Source organism: Nelumbo nucifera, chromosome 3 (assembly GCF_055504915.1).
Source record: "Nelumbo nucifera cultivar China Antique chromosome 3, China Antique-T2T, whole genome shotgun sequence".
Taxonomy (NCBI): domain Eukaryota; kingdom Viridiplantae; phylum Streptophyta; class Magnoliopsida; order Proteales; family Nelumbonaceae; genus Nelumbo; species Nelumbo nucifera.
The window spans coordinates 55,166,399-55,187,227 of record NC_142651.1 but is presented as its reverse complement, the minus strand read 5'-3'; the positions used below and the strand labels follow the sequence as shown (position 1 = coordinate 55,187,227).

Sequence of the window (20,829 nt, the reverse complement as noted above, 5' to 3'; positions counted from 1 at the left end):
AAATAAATATTTTAAAAAACCTATTATCTAACATTAAAATACATAAATATAACATGTAAAGAATATTCAAATGAGAATTTAAAAATAAAATCAAATATATAAAACATTTTCAAGCATATAAAACCCACACCCTCTTTTTTTCTCAATTGCATTACTTCAAGTAGCTAATGTGATGTAAAACATATTACATTCCTGATTCTACGAGCCGCCTTTGTACCACGTCCCTCGAGGTTGAAAGGGTTGTGCCTACGACCTGGGCAAGGCGCCTACCCTGAAATGCACCTCGCTTGTGCGCCTAGGCGTGCCTGAGGCACGCCTTTTAAATCACTGATAAAACAGTTGCATGGCAAAAATTTCTGTATGAAGCGAAGTATTGGGGAGTCAAGACATGCCCAAAAAATGAACGTTGTAGAAATGTGAACATTAAGATGCATGAATGGAATAACTAGAAAGGACAAGGTTAGCAACAAAGTCATTTCAAGGAACCTAGGAGTGGACTAAGATGGTTTGGTGATGTACAAAGAAGACCATATACAATGTTTATAAGAAGTTATCTATTGTAAGTTGAGGGGGCAAGAAGAGCAAGTGACAGACTAAAAAGGACATGAGTTGAAGTAATAAGAGTGATTCTCCAAGGGTGGGCTTAATGAGAGTGTTTCTCTCCGAAGATGATGTAATTCTTTCTCCAAGAGACGAGCCTTCTTTGATCCCCATTAAGAAGAGGTTCAGTGGTTCAATGGCCACAAAGAGGTTGAGTAACCATGAACTTTGGCAAATCTCATTTCCTTATCCGTATCAAATTTGAAACCCACTAAGAAGCTTTTTTCCTAGGTTCGCTCTCATCCTTGCAGAAGTATATGATACCATCTATGAATTGTATGCAACAGACCACACTCTCACCACACCCCACCTTGAATCCTCTAATAATACTCCTTGAAACAACACTAGAGATCAGGCAGCTAAGGACATCTATTGCTAGGGTGGATAAAAAGGGAGATAGGGTGGTTCATCCTGCCATAGGCCACTTCTAGCTGGGAAGAAATCCTTTGCCTTACATTCACTAATATGGAAAAATGATATGAGATCAGGCACCTTAGCCATGATTTTGTGAAGTTCTGCCACTAAACTGATAGGCCTAAAAGTCCAATGGGTGGGAATCTGCAACTTTTTTTGGGTATGATGGCAACAAAGGTAGCCTGCAAATCTCATGTTGGGGTGGTAGCAAATGCTACATCCACCTCCTTGTAGCAATCTTAACATTTTCCTATTACATTTGGAACTTAGATAAATATTTTTGAATGCCCTTTATTGCTTATAAATTAAAATCAGAGCTTTTGACTTTTTATCAGCCTCTGCGTCAAAACACCTTACGTTCTAAGCCTCACCTAACAAGTCCAGCAGCCCTGTCTTGGCCTTTAGCCTATTAAAACCTTGATAAAAAAAGAAGAAGTAAAACATGCAAGCAAACATGTTGAAAACCTATGATTTTGTTGCTGGGTGTTGCATAATAATCCTTGGTTGACTACATTCAGCACAAAGCCATCTATTTATTCTATGAGCTAGAGGCATGAAACAAGTCTTATGCAATGGCCTAGGCATTGCTTAGGCTACATCCCGACTTCACTGAGATTTAAAAAAAAAAAAAACTCAAGAAAGGAAATTGTAATGCATTCCAGCAGGGAGTTTTAGAAAATTAAAAAAACAAAACAAAACAATTTGTAAAGAAATGACTATCCCATCCTTTAATAGCAAAGGGTGCTCTTTAGCAAAAATAGGTAATCTATAACAGAAAGCCGTCTATTTATTCTGAGCTAGAGGCATGAAACAAGTCTATGCAATGGCCTAGGCATTGCTTAGGCTACATCCCAACTTCACTAACATTTAAAAAAAATACTCAAGAAAGGAAATTGTAATGCCTTCCAGCAGGGAGTTTTAGAAAATTTAAAAAAAAAAAACAAAACAAATTGTAAAGAAATGACTATCCCATCCATTAATAGCAAAGGGTGCTCTTTAGCAAAAAGAGGTAATCTTTAACAGAAACTTCATATTTGAGATTTCCACATTTATTTAACACAGTACCTGGGCAGGATATGTCTGAGGATAAGTACCATAAGCAGCAGTCTGTGGAGCTGAAGTTGGCGTCTGCTGATGAGCATAGCTACTTACATAACCACCATAGCCAGCATACCCAGCCTGAAATTATAAAGATACACGTGGCATAATGTTTGATGGACACAGAATAAACTACAACATAACAAAATGAGAAGCTACCATCATAAATAGAGCTGTTTTTAAAAATGAGTGGAAATGGAACTGAGTCCATTTTCCAGCCCAATTGTATATAATTAAAAGTTGTAGCTGTCCCCACTCAGAACCCCAAAAAACCATGCCTCTACCCAAAAAGAGCAGAACTCAGAAAATTAACACACACGCACTTACTTCTGTTTCCTATTAAGAAAAAAAAAACTCTCAATATTGGAATATTGTAGTGGAGAGAGACTCTAAAGTGGTTGTGAACTGGTTGAAAAACAACTAAGGAACATGGTCATTCAGATATACTTTAAGAGAAGTTAGAAAGTTGGCTGAAGAGTTGGTGATTACATTTCAATGGGTGCCTAGGTGTGCAAATAGTATGGCAGATGCACTAGCTAGGCAAGGGGCATATGGAGTCCAAATGTTTTAGGGGAAGGATCCAAAGGAGACAATTGTATAATCTCCCATGAATGCTTGGGATAAGTATTATCCCTTGATGCTCTAACTGTGTACATATTGTTTATATTAATCAATAAAATTTGACTTGTTATTAATAAAAAATGCATCTGAGATCATATTGAAGGATAACTACCTGTTGACCATAGCTGGAGTTCCACTGCTGCCCCTGTGCCTGTGGCCAAGCTTGAGGTTGTAACCCATATCCAGCAGTCCACTGGTTCTGAGTGCTTGGATATGCACCCATCAACGATTGTGCTGATAAGGGAGAATTTGTGTAAGACTTGTTCAGCTTTACCTTGTCCGAAGATAGAAAATCCTCAGCAAGTCGTTTTCGCAATTCTGAAGTGTTTCTATGGCATAAAAATAGCTTGGCATGCCGATCGTCAGCCTTCTTGATCAAGGATGCATTTCCAAAGAGATCCAAAAACTGCAAAACGGGTAGGAAGCTGGATTTATTTCCAACAAAGGGAAAGAGTAATGATATTCCCATAATCACAAGACAACTCCAATAGAATAGCTTTCTTTAAATTTTTAACTCGTTTACAATTTAGGAACAAAAACCACTACAGGTAACTCATAACAATAGTTGCAGTAAGAACATTTTGGTAATTTCTAACGACTACCAAGCAACCAGGCCCAATAGATGGCCTTTTATTTTGAAAAAGGTATTGTACTAGATGTCAACACCATGACACCCATGTACAAAAAGATTTTATACAACTATCTCCAGGGCAGTATGACCAAAAAGTCTATTGACAAAAAAAAAAGTATGATTGTGCTCTCTACTAATTAAACATTTTGCTGAGAGCCAGTCCCCAATCAAACCAAAAGACAAGTTAATGACAGTTTCTTCCAAACTCTTTTTCTGATCAAAAGTTTGAGAGTTCCTTTCAGACCATATCACCCAAAAAATTGCTAGTGGGATCACAGCCCAGGTTGCTCTGCCAGTCTTGCTGATGGATAGCATTCAGATAATGAGTCTAAAGCCTGTTAGCAGCAAGTACACTCTCAAATTTGTAATTAAGTTCCATAATTTCACTTGTATCAAACTTCCATTACAATACTCCAACCAAGGACAGATAAAACTCGACTCAGGTTTAATCCCAACTATTTGGGATCAGCTACAAGAATCCTATCCCGCCATTGTACTCTCTCAAGAGCATTAACTCCAACAAAGTACAGATAAAACCTGTATTAAAAATTTGGACAAAGAAAAAAATAAAACCTTCTACCACAAAAATGCATTTGGAACATCCTTGCAAAATGTTCATACTTCATAACACAAAAAACTTAATACTTAACATGATTTTCGTTCAGATCACAAGAAACAAATCATGCAATAAAAAAATTCATGCAAATCAAACTGAATGACTTATTGCTTTGTCTTCTAGTTGACAAAGTTTCAGCGGCTAGGTAAAACAATCAACCCAACAAACCATTCAGTGATTAGAAAGCTCACACCTACTTAATAACTTTTTTTTTTATAAATGACCTACTACTTAATAACTTATTCACTGAAATACAAAGCAATAGCCATAGTTGTTAGGGCGACGCCTAGACGGGCACCTAGGCGACAAGCAGTGTTAAAAGCGCAAGGGCCAATTTGTGCCTGAGGCACAAGGCGCAAGACGAGGCGCGTGCCTTTTTAAGCAAGGCGCAAGACGGGCGCCTTGTGCCTGAGGCACAAGGCGCGTGCCTAGGCGACAAGCAGTGCTTTAAAAGCGCAAGGGCCTACTACTACTACTACTAAGGGTTCAGCCCCTATTTTTTGAGTTTTGTTTTCCTTCTTTTTCTTCTCATGAATATGTTGATTTTCTATACTTTAATATGAACTTTATATTTTTCTTATGAAAATTATGAATAATTATTAAGGAAATATGGTTATGGTACCTAGGGAACTACCCTAGGATCTATGCTTTTTACATAAAAAAATCCATTGCCTAGGCGACTAGGTGCCCCCTGTCGCCTAGCCTCGCCTTGGCGCCTTGAAAACTATGGCAACAACTTATTCAGTTCAGCCACTTCAGCCGTAATCAATGTGGCCCCTTGATCACAAATCAAAACACATGCAAATTAAAAAACAGTAGCTAACAGTTCAAAAATAAAAAATAAGTTACTTCTTGGTTATCCCAAAAAATTTTCAAAAGAAAAAGGATATTACCTCCAAGTATATGCTTGATATCTCTTCTCTATCAGCAGTACTCATTACACTGGAATTATCAGGGCTGGGCACAATATATTTCTCAACTAATGAATCCAAATGATCAATATTCTTGGGGACTGACTGTATTGCCTCTAGATGAATTAATGCCTGCATGTCTCAGAGAAGAGTATACCATGGTCAACTACAAACGTGATTGACTGAAGTAATATCAACAAACACATGAAACAGAATTGCACAAAAACAATGAAGAGTTTAAACCTCCAAAAGCGGTTTTGACAGTTGTACATGCTCAAGGGCTTCAACTAGAATTTCCTTTGCTTTTTCAGCATTCCCAGCAACCTAAAATTGAGCTTGCATTAGAGAATATTCAACATATACTGAGCAATTCAAACCATAATAGAATGCACTATGCTTTCAATATTCAGCGAAATGAAAATCTCATGTCAATGAACCTCAAATAAAAAATGCTAGAACTAATTCTTCTAAAATGCTAATCCAACAGCTCTAGATCCCATGGATGAAAGAGAAAAAAAGCTACATACTTCATATGGACAAATGCTGCCACACCTACCAAGTATGAAAACCGTGAATACTGAACAAACAGCATTGGCAATGTTTGAGATTGCTCCTTTCCCTTTTCAGTGGCAACGGCTTGTTCATATAGTGATAATGCATCTTGTAAATTTCCCTGCAAGATCAAATAGAAAGACTAGATAACTAGCCATAATAACATAATAAAGATCGGGACCTATAACAGGTTTGAATTGTCTTACAAGTCGGTGTTCCATATTTGCATGCTTAATAACAGCTTCCAGGAGACCAGGTGAAATTCCAGAGTGCACTAGTTGATATGCAGCACGGGCTCCTGGAATATCACCATTCTGCTCTTTAAATCTAGCAGCAAAAAGGTGTATCTCTGGTTGCCTCTGTCAAGGACATCAACAACATTTCACACAGTAAAAAAAAAAGTGGTGGGAAGTAAAACACAAAGGAACCAATCCCACACCAAAACTTATCAGACTAGGGAAACAAAATCATCAGCAATACCTCAACTTAACTAAATATTTCAAGTGGCCTTGTTCCTGAACCTACAATGCACAAATAGAGATGTGCACAGACACGTATACAGGAAACAGGGATACGACTCTCCATTTCCTAAAATCCTCAACACTCAATATGGATATGGGTATGGGTATCCCATGTAATATGTTTATATCATGCAATTATGTTGGCTTTTGAAGCTAGATGTCATTTGTCATTTTATTCAAGACTTATGCCCTTTAATTAAATTTTTTATAGTAAAAATAAAACTTCATTAAAAGGAAAAAATGATATAACCTAGACAGGTGTTGAGGCAACACCTCCAGACAAACTAAGTATTACAGTTCAATATAAATTATCCAAATTACAAATTTGAAACCCCAAACTTCCCCAAGGTTATTCCGAAGGTCCTAACATATCAGAGATTTTTTAAAGTATGATTTGTTAAACATATTTTAAAAATGTTAAAGTATGTCTGGAAATATCCATGCAGTATCCGGTAATCATATCCAACACCAGTATGCTAGCCCTGTAGGCCCTGTACAGGTGCCAAGTATCATACTCCTAAATAGCACTTGTATATGACCTGAATGGTAGCGGAATCAGTTTATGCTGACTAACAATTGAAATACAAAAAACTATGGCTTTGCCCGTAGTACTTCTTTTTTTTTTTTTGATCAATTTGCCTGTAGTACTTCTTTGCAGTCATCTTTTTTATCAGCAATGTAGATTTTATTGAAAAAATAGAATAGGTGCTTATGTACACGGTGTTCATAATTCTGTAAGAAATAAATTACAGAAAGCAACACTAGCAACTATTCACAAGGCCCTATTCCATTAAGAACCCTGTACATATTACAGTATTAACACAATGGACATTCTCCTCAACACAGCTGTTATCTACCCACCCCTTCATGAACCAAGGAATCCGCCAAATTATTGGCAGATCTTGGAACCCAGAGAATTAAGAATAAGTTTAAATTTTTTTTATCGCAATTTTAATTGGGAAGTAACCAATTCTACTCTGGGAAGTTTCTCTACAGTAAAACTGGTCATGATATATTCTATTTACAGGATCGACCTTTCAATCTTAGACTTCGATGCATAATGTTTTTTATCTTAGATTTTGTTGACTGATGACCATAATAAAACACCATCTGCTTTTTTATCTAGATTTTTCTTAATACTTTTTTGTCTTCCATCTGCATTAAAACCATGATATTTTCAAGGTCTGGTACATCATAGTTTATGGCACATTAAATTCCATAGACTTTGGGCATGTATAGCATGCAATTCATGAATGTTTGACAATTCTTATCTTTGTCTTATGCGTCTTGCTGTTTGATACTTCAGCAACAATTTGACATTGCAGAAAAAGCACCCATACCTTGACAAAAACTTGTGTTGCACGAGCTAGTGCATTATTAGCAAGATCCACAGTTCCACTGGCTTCCATGCACAAAACATACCGTATCCAATATTCGGAATAATTAGCACAGGCAATTAAGCATCTTTCATAAAGCTTGACAACCTGAAATGGTATTCATGACATCACAACTCTTGATTCAAAGGTTGCATGAATTAAATGAATGGAACAGAGCAATGAAGAGAAATGCATAAGGGATACTCCGATGGCTGAACATGGAGGCCCCTCGAATACGAAAGGAGGGACCCTCCTTGCCTGACAGATAGATGGTTAGGCAGAAAACAAGATACCTGCATGTATAACACTAGAATTTTAAAAGAATTAACATTTAGCATACAACACATACCATGAACCTAGAATGTCGACTGACAAATGAGGGTTTGAAGTACTTAGCCTTAAAGAAACCAAATGGTAGGCCCATGCTTTAACCTCAGTTCAAATTCCCGTTTTAAAAGTTGCTTCACCTAACACTTTTGCCAATAAAGTATATAATGCAGCAAATATGACTTAATTGTAAGTCAATAAACAACAAGCTAGATGACTAAAAGCTACAAACCATGAAGAGAGCAAGCACTTTCCATTAGTGCTGAAGTGAACTCACATACCTTGTTAAAGTCATCCTGTTGTTCAATAAAATCCAGGTAGTTATGCCAATTTTCAAGCTCTGCACCATTTAGGGGTCGTACATGAAAGTATGGCCTCCTGATAGCTGTTTCAAAACCAATTATCTTAGAGTCGTACTCTTTAGCTTTCTTATACATCTCTTCCCTAATGGCGATATACTTCTCCATCTCCTCTGCTTCTGATAATCCTGCACTTACAGGTTTAGTAGATTGTTCTACGCCATCAGGATGAACCTCGCTGTCAACTCCTTGGCCACTAGCTTCCATATTTGTAGCAGCCATGGCAGCAGCTTCCTCAGCAGTCCTTAATTCAGATAAAGGACGACTTCCAGCCAACTCCTTAAAACTGTAATATTGATGGCACCATAAACATAAAATAATAGAAATATAATATAACATAATATAAAATAGAAACCAACACAAACAAACAATCAAAAATAATAATATAATATACATGTACATGTATCTTTTGTGTATATATTGCATGTTGCATGCACACATATGACTATTTATATGTGAACATATGCACACAAACAGAACAGAATGGCAAAACGGGATTCATGTAGCCGAGTAGCCAACCCCATACAGATGGGACAAGGCTTAGATGATGATGATGATGATATGCACAAAAACCTTGTTCAAAGGCCCCTAAGGGGCCATTTCATATATAGCTGATGCACCTGACTTTAATGTCTTATTGCCTTGTCTTTTAGTGGGCAAAATAGTTATATACTAAAATAGTTAGGGGTATAATAATCAAAATAGCATGTCATTCAACCATTTGGGATCTCACAAAACAAATCAATAGCCCATTCAGTTCGGTTAATTCAGCCATTATCAAACAATCCCTAAGACTTGTATACAAGCTTCAGTTAATCAAGATATCTAATTCTTCGTAATTAAGCAAGATACTATGTAGTTTGTCCCAGATGCAATGTGTATCTTCTATAGGAATACACAAGGGGCTATTGCTTGGTGCAACAGTAAAATCTCTGCCTGACAAGCTTGAGAATGTGAATAATGAGTCTGAGAGTGCCCCTTTGTGAAAAACAAAATGTGAAAGGTTACGTCTGTATCCACATAAATTCTGTTTATCCTCAGCGAAGAGCCAAAAAGTAGATCAGTAAGGACTGCAGACTCAAGATAGTTAGAAACGAAAATTTTGATTGTATTCAATCAGTGGGTTAATCCCAAAGAAATCTAGTGGTTTATTTGTTTTAAATAATGCCTTGGATAAAGGCAATGAGAACACTCATACATGGAAGTTGGAACAAAAATGCAAAGAAAGGATAAAGAAAGCATATAGTTGTCACATAATTAATTATATTATGCGTCTAAATAGAGCAATGGCCAAATCATTTGGGGAGCTTGAGCCATGTTGAGCTGCATGGACAAATAGATAAGCAAGTTTTGTGCACATAGCACTGCAAAAGCAGCTTCTCAAGAACCCCAAGTAGAAATTCCTGGTGCACCTAGCTACGAAGACTCATAACCATATTTCAACAGCTCAAAGAATATGATCTAGGGTGCAAATGAAACAGATTACATCCAATTTAAATTCAGATTTAATCCATTTATTGCTGGATTTGAATATCCATTTGGTCTTCAGTGAATCAGATCAGATCAAGATTCAAATATATATTTCATATTTGATATAATATTTTTTGATAAGTATATATAGCATTATATATGCTATGTTAATTACTCTAACACCTAAAACCCTAATCTCTCTCTTTCATTCTCTTCAGTCCCCTTAACCTTCGCTAAACCTAAACCTAAAGAGATGAACATCTGAGACTCTCTCGCATTCCAAAATGACCATCTAGCATCATTTGCAGTAGTTGGAAGATCTTAGAACAAGGTTTTTTGGTTTCTCAAGCCATAGATTTTATATTAGGGATCTAGGATCTGAGTCAAAATGTTCAGGTATGCCATTTCACCTTCTTTTTCTTTTTTAATAGAAAAATAATTACTTTTTTTAAAATTAAAAATAAAAGGAGAATACAATAGGAAGGTGATAAGGAATCATTCGAATTGGTCAAAAAAAAAACAGATAAGGAATCATTCGAGAGAAAGTAACACCATAACAACCCTTCCATTTTGGATTAAACAACCCCCACCCCCATAATTTTCAAGGTGCCAAGGTGAGGCTAGGCGACAAGGGGGGGGGGGGGGGGCGCCTTGTTGCCCAAGCGCCTAGGCAATCGATTTTTCACATATCCTAAGGTACTAGAATCTGTAGCAACATGTCCTTAATAATTATCCATAATTTTCATAAGAAAAGTATAAACTTCATCTAAAGTATAGAAAATCAATATGTTCATGAGAAGAAAAAAGAAGAAAGAAAAGAAACTTCAAAAAAAAAATAAAAAAAGGGGCTCAACTCCTATTTTTGTTATAGGAAGAAGTTAGCAATGTTTGTGATGATTAAACCCTAACAAATAAGAAAATAATAAAAAGAAATTAGTACACAAACACACAAAATGAATATTTTAGTTCAATAATGTCTATTTTATAATTATAATCTCAAAAAAATAAGAATATAAAAATGTTTTATAACATGATATACAAAACTGCTTGGCAATTAGCTGGGGCGAGCCTCCAATGGTGCCTTGTCACCTAGGCCTTGATAAGTATGCTTGTCCCCTAGTCGCCTAGGTGATGGATTTTTTCAAGTAAAAAACATATATCCTAGGGTAGTTCCCTATGTTCCATAACCATATTTCTTTTTTGGAAAAGGTAATGTAATTTTATTCAGCACAGAGAAACAAAAACAAACTGCAATTCAGACCCAAGAAGGCAGTCTGAACTGCAGCCGGGATTATAATCTCCACCAGGAGCTAGAAGGCAGTCTGTTCCATAACTCCATAATTTCTTTGATATCCTTTGAAGAGCTACACAACGGGGGTAGCCCATCCCCCAACCTAGGTGCAGGCGGGATTCAATTCCACAATTTTCAAAAGAAAAGTATAAACTTCATGTTAAAGTACAGAAAATCAACATATTCATGAGAAGAAAAAGAAGGAAAAGAAAATTTAAAAAATATAGGGGCTGAACCCCTATTTTTGTTATATGAAAAGAAGAAAAGGTGGAAGAAGAAAGGAAGAAGAAAATGAGTTGATTAGACAAAATTTTAATTTCTTCCTTATTGGTTCAGGTTTTGAAGTCTTTGAGGGTTCGATAATAGCAGTTAGCAATGTTTGTGTTGATTTACTTGATTAAACCCTAACAAATAAGAAAATAATAAAAATAAATTAGCATACAAACACACAAGATGAATATTTTAGTTTAATAATGTCTATTTTATATAATTATAAACTCACAAAAATTAAGAATATAAAAGCATTTTTTTAACACAATATACATAACTGCTTGGCTATTAGGCGAGGCGAGCATCCATGGGTGCCTTGTCACCTACACGCATGCCTAGGTGTTGCCTTCACAACTATGCTCCCCCCCCCCCCTGAAACAATCTACTTCCAAGCTCAAAAGCTTACTCCTAAACCACCTCCAAAGCTTCATCAATAATGCTTTAATTATCACTAGAAACATTCTCCTTCCTGGTGAACTCCTCCCCACCCAAGAAGAACCAACCCAACATCTTGCCAACTTGGACTTCCCTATCAACCAATTTTTCCAGAGCAGACCTTTCCTCCACTATGTTTTTTTTTTTTTTTTTTTGAAAGACAAAAGGAAAATTTTTATTAAAAGAGAAAAAGGAGAAGATCGATTACAAGCAACAGCTAGGTGTTAAAGATAACACCCGCCCAAACCACAACAACAAGCATAATTAAAAGCACAATACAGAAGGAACAAAAGAAAGTCATCCAAAACAAGAGCAATTTAAAAGTCTTCTTCAAGGGAAAGCCATCCAAAACAAGAGAAGATCGATCTCCTTCCTTGTCTCACTACTTTCCTTTCCAACTGTGATCTTCTTCAAACTCTCTTCCCTCTTGCTTCTTTCAAAAGCTTCAAAACCCTTTCTAGTGGACTCACCACCCCCACCCCCCACCCCCCCAAAAAAACAAACAAACAAACCCAAGCTCCTACCCACCCTAACATCCCTATCAACCAAACTTTCTCTGCTTTCCTCCCTTCTCACCCACACTAACTGAGGAATTCACAATTAATCCTTCCTCACTAACTCAATCGCCCCTTTATTCCTTTTCCTCAAGTTCTAACCTTGACTCCAAACCATCCTTAAAATCCAGCGTCCATTGCACCTCAACCCCTGCTGAAACTTGACAATTGGCTCCTTGGATCTCAACATTCTTAGTCTTTTACCTTTTGAAACTCTCTTCTTGTAAACTTTCTTGAATTTGTTAGTAGGGCCAGCACCAACCAATCCATCTTTCAATCTTTAAAAAAAAAACAAAAAACTTTTGAAATTACTAGACTCTCTCACTTTCTTTAGTTTCTCTGAAGTAACATCATCCTTTTCCTTGCTCTCAAAATCTCTTTTTCGGCCTAAATCAGCTCCAAGCCTACCAACTGGGACTTCAAAACATAAATACTCTTCTCAAACTTCTAACCCACCACTCTCTTCTCTTTTACTCGCTTCCTTAGATTGACAAGTCGCTTCCAACCTCTTGGCTACCCCTTCTTTGAGACTCTCCCCTTCTCTCCTCTCCTTAAGGCTTTCTTCCCCCCTTACATCTTCCTCCTCTCCTTGAACCCAGCCTCCTTTCCTCCCCTATCTCCTTAAAGACTAGCAGCTTCCCATTCAGACGAAACCAACACCCTACTTGAGGCAAATCAGCAAGGATCTCAACCATGAAAGAACCAAAACAAATAGACTTACCTATTATCCGGTTCGACTTTGTCTACTCCTCTGATTTCCCAACACTTATCTCCTCTAAATCATTACTAGGTCCACTACACACAAGATGGCGAAGCACTTCCTCACCGACTCGACTCTTCTCATTCTCTAGGCTCATTAGTTTTTTCCAGAGTTGTCAAACTTAGAAATGACCCAAACCCAACCCTCCACCTTATCACAACAAAACCTGTAAAAATCTCTCTTCTTTCTCCTCTTGAACTACAAAATATTGTTGTCTAACCCTTTGTATACCAATAATTTATTGTGCCTAAGCCCACCACAAACATACTTAAACCTCAAACCCGGCAAGTGGTCCCCACTCCTAGCACCCAAGGTCACATTCAATGACTAAGACCAATCAAAAGCTTCACTTAAACTTTCATCCTCTAAGCTACGACTTTCCAAATTTCCTTTGCCAGCTCCAGCCATGTGTCTCTTAAATAAAGCTCCGGCCCCACCAGAAATTACCACTTTACCGCTTGTATCTTCTCCTCATCGTCTTCCTCCCTCTAACGACCCTTCGGCTTCCCCTCTTCAGAAGAGCAAACATCCTGAAGCTCTAATTTTGTTTCATCCTCCCCCTTGACAAAGATCCTCAAGTCATACTTCTCACCTGCAAAAGCCAAAGCTAAACAGTTCAAGATGTTAGAGACCTCATCCTTCTACCAGAATTCTCGCAACATCCAGTTTATCCTATCTGCTATTCCTTTCATCCGCGTTCAAGAACTTACCACAGGCGTCCCCAATTACTCTGAAGGAATCAACACTCCATACATGCAAAGGGATGCCCAGAAGTCCAATCTGCATCGTCCCCTCCTCTTGCCTTCTTGAACAGGTCCTGCCGCTGGAAACTACCAAATTAAACGTAAATCACAGCCCCTACTCATCTTGGCTTCGGACTCCATAACCCACTCCGCCTCCTCGCTCCCACAAAACATAAACAAAAACAGTCCCCTGTTCAGTCTTCTGACACCCCAAACTCTTTCCTTACCCCATTCAAAAGAAGCCCAGACAACCACTTTCTTCCCGTCCAAATCCATTCCAATGAACCTTCCTATCAAAATTGCATTTAGAGTCTTCATCCTCTCGGCAAGCCTTCCATCAGGGCCAATCTCAACCTCCCAGCAACGACATTTTAAGGATGGACAAAAATCTCAATCTCCCCACGACAACATTTCTAATAGCTTTTTGTATCACGGTTTGCATCTTCAGTTGATCTATGAAGAATCGGTTGTGGCTACTTCTGATGACAACATTAACTGATACTTTTAACTCTCTGATCAATAAGCTGAGGACAACTATAACCAGGTGGATTTTCGTCACCACAGACATTGCTGAAGCATCTTCTCCTATCTTCATTGTACCTCCTTCAAATTCAACGCCACCCCCTTGTCCTTGGCCGAACCTGACTCCACCACTTTGTTCCCATGATCACACATAGCCAACTTACTAGACAAACTGCAACTCAACATCTGTCGTTCCACCAAGTTCTCCTCCCCAGATCCCAACTTATCCACCGCTTTTGAACTTTTCTTCTATAGATTCTATTGAACATTTCGCCTTCTTTTTCTTTCTTCATTCTTAAGCAATAATATGAGATTAGATGACCATTTGTTGTTCAAAATCAGAAAACATTCTATTTGCGGATTCAAAACCAGAAAACATTCTATTAACAGATAAAATTTGAGTCTCGTTCTGAAAAAGCCATTGGATTCTTGTCAAATTTGAATCTGTCAGATTTCTTGTTGAATGAAATCAAATATGCCCCAATCCAAATTTGACCAATTTGTTGCAGCCCTAGTATGAGAACTCCTTGACAACTCTTGGTATCCTACACTTTTTTCCTCAACTTTCCCCAACACTTCCATTCAGTGTGCAATAGGTGTCCCATTACATGTGTACTCTCATATGAATGAGTATTAACAAACATGTAAGGGGACACCTGTCACAGACTAAATGGTAGTGTGGGAGAAAGTTAAGGAAAAAAGGTATAGGAGATCTGGACCCCGCTTTGACAAGTCAAAAATAAACCTCACAAAATAGAGATATGGATGGCTATAACTCAAGGGATACAAAAGGCAAGAGATATAGAGTTTGGAAAGCTAGTGATAGAAGGGGACTCTAAGGTGGTGGTGGGCGGGTTGAGGAATAAGGAAGAAGCTCCATGGAGGTTTTTAGGAATCAAATCAAGAAGTTCAAATGGTTAACTAGAGAAATGCACAGGTGCAATGAATTGAAACAACAGCCAATGCTTTGGCTGATAATCTGGCTAAACAAGAAATGAATAGAAATCAGTTTTTGGGGGCTGAGTTGTAAATAAATCATAATTATATCTTAAAGGGGAAGAGAATGACTGTTTTCCTCTTCATTGATGTATATTTCTTTGTACATTTATTTTAAACAATGAAATAAATTCATGTTATCAATCAAAACACACACACACAATAGAACCTGATGGTTACAAAAACAATGTCATGGTACAATGAAATATACAACATGGGAGTACCAAGATGACTGAACTACCAGGAGCAAAAGGTAACTGACTCTAAGATCAAAGAATTCTAGATCCCCAATCACAAATTCTTTCTTTGATAACCAGAAAACTATTTATACTACCAGAAATAAGCCTACCCATAAAATATTTGAAACATGATACAGATGAAAATACAGATTTCAGAAGCCTGATCATTCAAATAGTTAGTTGAAAGCATGAATCTGTAAACTGCTAACAATAGAAATCACCTGTTGAAATAGCGATCCAGTTGTTGAATAGGATTCTCTAGAATTCTTGTGTAAATCATGGCAAGGTGACTCCACTCCTGCTGTGAGTATTCATACTCAATGTATTTATCCCAAAGAGAATGGGACAAGTAATCTGTCCCAACATAAGCCAATCCACGTTCAAACAACCTAAAACATCATAAGAATGTTGAAGATGGTTATGGCATATGTAAATATGTAGTGCCAGCTATGACACTGCAGCATATGACACCTATGACACTTATCTAAGTTAAAGGTGGAAGTAAAAAATGAATTTCTCTTAACAGAATATGAAACTTATTAAGTTAAATTACCTTCCTGACAAAAAAAAGAAACATAATATGCCCTTGAAATGGAGCAGAGATACAGGCCATCTTAGCCCTTAAACTGAATGTGAACTTCCCAGGAGCATTTTGAATATTAATGCACCCATTATATCCTTAGTGTGAGAATTAAAAAAAAAAAAAAAAAAAAAAAAACGCAAATTCGTGACAAACTACATGACTACTAAACATGCCTCGGAGAAAAGTGGAAAGGGAAAGGACATGTTGAGGCCACAAGGTTGAATCCTTAAAAAAAAATTGAAACAGCTACTGTATATAGTAGCTTCAGAACAAATGGGTTTGCACATCAGAAAACCGCATTTCTTAAGTGTGTCCCAGCAAATATTTCCTTATGGAGGCACAACTGTTACAGGCATGCCAAAACAAGGTTAGAAATAGTAACAAATCACCAGAATCTCATTATAACAAGAAAGACACACATGTATGTAACACTACAAACAAGTTTACCTAAATTACCTTCTAATGGTATCAGGATCTCCATATGTTGATATAGCAAAAATAGAATAATGCAACCAAATGTCCACAGAATAGGTGACTGCTTGAACTGCTCGTTCATACACCTCCACAACTTTGTCAATAGAACCCAAACACGCCTCATGATCTGCATACTTCTTCCAGTAACCATAACACAATGGGAATTCTGCTAAGAAAGTATCATAAACTTTTCGGATTTTTGATATATTGTCCTGAAACAAGGAAAAATAATAATCTTAACCCTGCAAGAAATAAAGAGCTTCATGAAATGTAAACATATGCTCAGGAAAATGCAAGAAGAACTCCAGCCAGAAATGATTGGAATCTTTAAATTAAAATGCAAACTCTGTATCTTCTGTTAAACTACTTAAGCTTGCTAAGGCTATAACAGCTAATAATGTGGGAAAATTACAAAACGCAGAGATGAGCAAAAGTTCAAAAAGAAGACATGGAAAAACAGGACCTTGTATACTCATTTCAACATCAGTTATTGATCAAAGACACCACATTGTTATCAAAAATATTAGTTAGATTATCTACAAAAGAAAAACTAACAAGGGCACATACAGTTGACCCTCATAGTCCCCTACTGCCACCTAACCAGCTAAAAGCAAACACTAAATTCTTAAAACTTAAGCATGTCTCATCCCCACAATAAAAAAAAAACAAAAAAAAAACAAAACAAAAACAATATGGAAAAACCAAAACCCCATCCAGCCCTCTATATTTCACATCCTCTCCTCTTCCAGTTCCAAAAATACTAGCAAGGGGCTCCTGCTATGCAGGGGCAAAAATAATTACCTAATATTAATTATTAATAATTAATAATAATAATTATTATTATTAATTAATTAATAATAAATTAATGATTAATTCATTAATTTTTAATCACTAATTATTTATGAATAGTTAATTATTTTATGATTAATTAATACCTATTATTAATAATTAATATTTATTACTAACAATTAATTAACTATCATTAATATTAATTAATTAATAATAAGTAAAAAAATATTATTAATTAACAATTAATTAGTAATTAATACTTAATATTAAGAATTAATAATAATTCATAATCGATGAATAATTAATTCAAAGATTATTAATCAATAATTATTTATTTTTATGATTAAACAATACATATTATTAATAATTAGTATTTTTATTAATTATAATTAATTAATTATTAATAAGTAATAATAATTAATTATTATTATTATGATTAATTAATAACTATTATTAATAATTAATTAACTACTATTAATAATTACTGATTGATTAATTAATTATTACTTAATTATGAATTAATATAATTATTATTAATTAATGAAATATTATTAATAATTAATGAAACTGTACGATGATGATTAATATTGTAATTAATTCATTTTTATTAGAATATTACTAGAGCATATTATAATGAATATTATAATATTAATCATTAATTTATAATGTTAGTAATATTATATGATTATATTATAATATTAGCATTATTAATATTACATTATTACTATTCATAATTTATAATACTTTTAATATAATAATTATTGATTTCATTATATATAATATATATAGATATAAATCTCTCAAAACACTTGAAGTTTCGTTTGTCGTTTTTCCAATGTCCATATCAACGCTCATCAACCGCGCGTTGGGGTAGAACTTATGTAATGGTTCTAAAGATCTAGAGCTTTTATTTTGCTGCCACGGTGCACCATACGTGTCACCGGCTAGCTACGGTTCGAGTCCGTGGCGGGCGACGAGCTGAATACCTTGCCTGAGAGTGAGAGATTCTCCAACTAAATATCGTAGGAACAAGAAAATCTGAAGGGACCGGACCCTAATTAACTTACGAACAAACAAAGAAGAAATGAAGAATTCGCCATGAAGATCCTCCCCATTCTTTGCCTCGAAGACAACTACTCGTACATGTAAGTTCTTCGCAGTTTGGACCATCGACGAGACATCTTGTATTGCAGATGCATTTCTTATCGTGTATTTCTTATCGCCGCCTCTTGTATTGCAGAATCATCGACAAGACACCTAAAGAAGCTGCAGTTGTCGATCCCGTGGAGCCAGAGAAGATCCTTCGGGTGGCTGCCGAGAATGGCGTTGATCTCAAGCTCGTTCTCACCACTCATCATCACTGGGATGGTCGATGTGTAAGTTGAGCCACAAGAAGGCAGTGGTGAGGCCGACGGAGAAAATGAAGCTAATGCAACACCGGCAACATCTTCTTCCTTGGGTGGAGGACAGCTCGGTTGCTGTAGCTGAACCCGCTGTTCTCCCGTTCTCCCTCCAAGATTGGTCATCACTCATCAGTGGTCGACGAGAAGAGCCCTGTGAGTGATATCACCGTACAGAGACCTCCTGTAGTAGCTTGGACTGGGCAACTCGGGCTTTGACAGGTTCAGCCACTCCTGAGCCTGGGCCTGGCGAATAAAAACAAACCAGCATCAAACGCCGATAGAACCTGGGTCGGTATGGGAGAGAAATATGAGAGAGAGACTGAGCGAGAGATTGATGGTTTGCCTAGAGAAGAAGACGAAGAATGAGAGGTGAGATGGGGAGTACGGGAGAGGAGAGAAACTTCAGGCCAGCAGGGAGGTGGCATGTGGAGACTTCCATTGAAGCAAAAAAAATTCCTATTCGAGCAGGGAAGGACAAAGGGGGAGGCTCATCTGAAAATCAGAGAAGGCAGCAGGGCAACAGTCTTCCTACCAGGTGAAGTGTGTCTTTGGTTGAAAGGATTTGTTGATGGAACTGTTAATTCCATCCAGGAAGAAGGATGGGGGAACTCAGTGATCTATCGGGGAAAAAGATTTGAATCTATTCTAAGAAGGAATGGAAGAGGGTGGTTTATTTCGGTTACAGAGCACTTTGGCATTAACAAAAGCCAAGTGATTTGTATTCCAGAAGGAAAAAAGGGGCAAGGCTGGGCATCCTTGGTTCTCAGTCTTCAGGCGTTTCTTGTGGAGATTGAGAGGAAAGTTCTAGTGGAAGTTTCTGATAGCAAGCCAGTAAAAAATGTCCCCTTAAAGTCTTGTTCCCCGGAGCCTCATAAGAATCAAAGTCCGGAAATATTGGTAGCTAGTTCAACTGAACACCGGAGATTAGCATTTGAAGAAGGGAGAGGCAAGTGGGAGAACAAGATGGTCTTAATGGCAGATAAGGCGATAAGGGACTGGTCGAAGATACTAGTTGCAGTTGCTGAGAAACTGGGCCTAGAAGAAGAAGCAATGCTGCTACCCTTTGCAAAGAAGAAAGCCATCTTAGATGTTGGCAATAAGAAATTGAACTTTAGCACCACCCAAGTAGAAGGAAGACTAATACAGATTCAAAACTGGGTTTCAGTTTGCAACGAAGTAGAGCCAAAAGCTGGTAGTCTTCTGATCAAGCTTCTAGGGCTACCCTTTAATCTCTGGAACAAACCAACTCTCAGGAGACTCACAAGAGCTTTGGGGGGTGTCCTGCTGGAGGTGAACTTGAGGTGCTTGCGTGCTGTAGAACTCAAAGTCGCAGGTATCAAACCAGAAAATGTGCCTCATTCTTTTGAAGTGCACTCAGATGGTGCTTGGTATAGAGTTTGGGCGGCCTCAGAAGCTGAGGTGTCGCTGTGGGGAAGACAAACAGAGGAAGGAAACGGAGAGGAGCTCACAGGTTGGAGCACACATGGCTCTCAGGGATTGGAGGGGAAGTCTGATGCGCATGCGATAGTGAAAGAGGAAGGGGAACAGTCGCAGGGAGGTTACTTGTATCGAAGCCTTCCCTTTAAGGCTATCAATTCAAATTTCTTTGAAACTAAACTGAGTTTCAGGGGTGGCCCTTCCTTTGCTGACGTGGCCAGAAGGGGAAAAGGGCCAAGTGGTTTACGTTAAAAAATCCTTTTTCTGAACCGGCTAGAAAAAAGGGGTGAGACAAGAGGGGAACCCAGTTGCACCTTAAGAGGCCCACGTGACAACTTAAGTTTTCACGTGGGGCGGCTTTGTGAAAACTCGATGATAGATGAAACTTGTCATTTATCATCGTCTAAGGAGGGTTCGGCCGAACACCTGAAACACCAGAACAGACGCGCGACAGGGGGTAATCGGACTCTGAGTTGGGAATGTAGACAGGCCAGTGACGAACATAAAAGCCTTGGTCTTGATCACCCAAACCCGCGTTATGCGAGGAACAGAATAGAAGAGAGGGAAGAGGAAGACAAAGGATGGATAAGCTGCAGCTCAGAGAATGATTGTGATGAGAATTCAGAAGAGTTTGAAAGTTTGGGCAGCTCGGAAAATGAAGATAATATTGAAGATCAAAACAGGGGAACATTAAATCTGGAACTTATGTTTCTTGAGGAGGCAGTGGAGGAACAAAAGGAAAAAAGGGAGTGGGTGAACAAAACAAACACCTGTAACAGAGCAGTCCTTAGCCCAAAACTGGACGTGCCCCTCCCAAGTTCTAGTGTCTTGCAAGAA

General features: G+C 37.5%; 1 protein-coding gene across 1 annotated transcript in view; it reads right to left on the bottom strand.

The window, feature by feature from the left end:
- LOC104600970 (pre-mRNA-processing factor 39-1-like) overlaps positions 1–20,829 on the bottom strand; it is a 50,243-nt gene that overhangs the window by 15,403 nt on the left and 14,011 nt on the right. Inside the window, exons 4-13 of the mRNA XM_010264147.3 lie at positions 16,346–16,575; positions 15,528–15,695; positions 7,949–8,312; positions 7,305–7,448; positions 5,650–5,802; positions 5,448–5,564; positions 5,135–5,215; positions 4,874–5,023; positions 2,846–3,139; positions 2,080–2,193 (exon numbers count right to left, since the gene is read on the bottom strand). Of these exons, the coding sequence (XP_010262449.1) occupies positions 2,080–2,193; positions 2,846–3,139; positions 4,874–5,023; positions 5,135–5,215; positions 5,448–5,564; positions 5,650–5,802; positions 7,305–7,448; positions 7,949–8,312; positions 15,528–15,695; positions 16,346–16,575 (1,815 nt within the window). The remainder of the gene's footprint in view (positions 1–2,079; positions 2,194–2,845; positions 3,140–4,873; positions 5,024–5,134; positions 5,216–5,447; positions 5,565–5,649; positions 5,803–7,304; positions 7,449–7,948; positions 8,313–15,527; positions 15,696–16,345; positions 16,576–20,829) is intronic.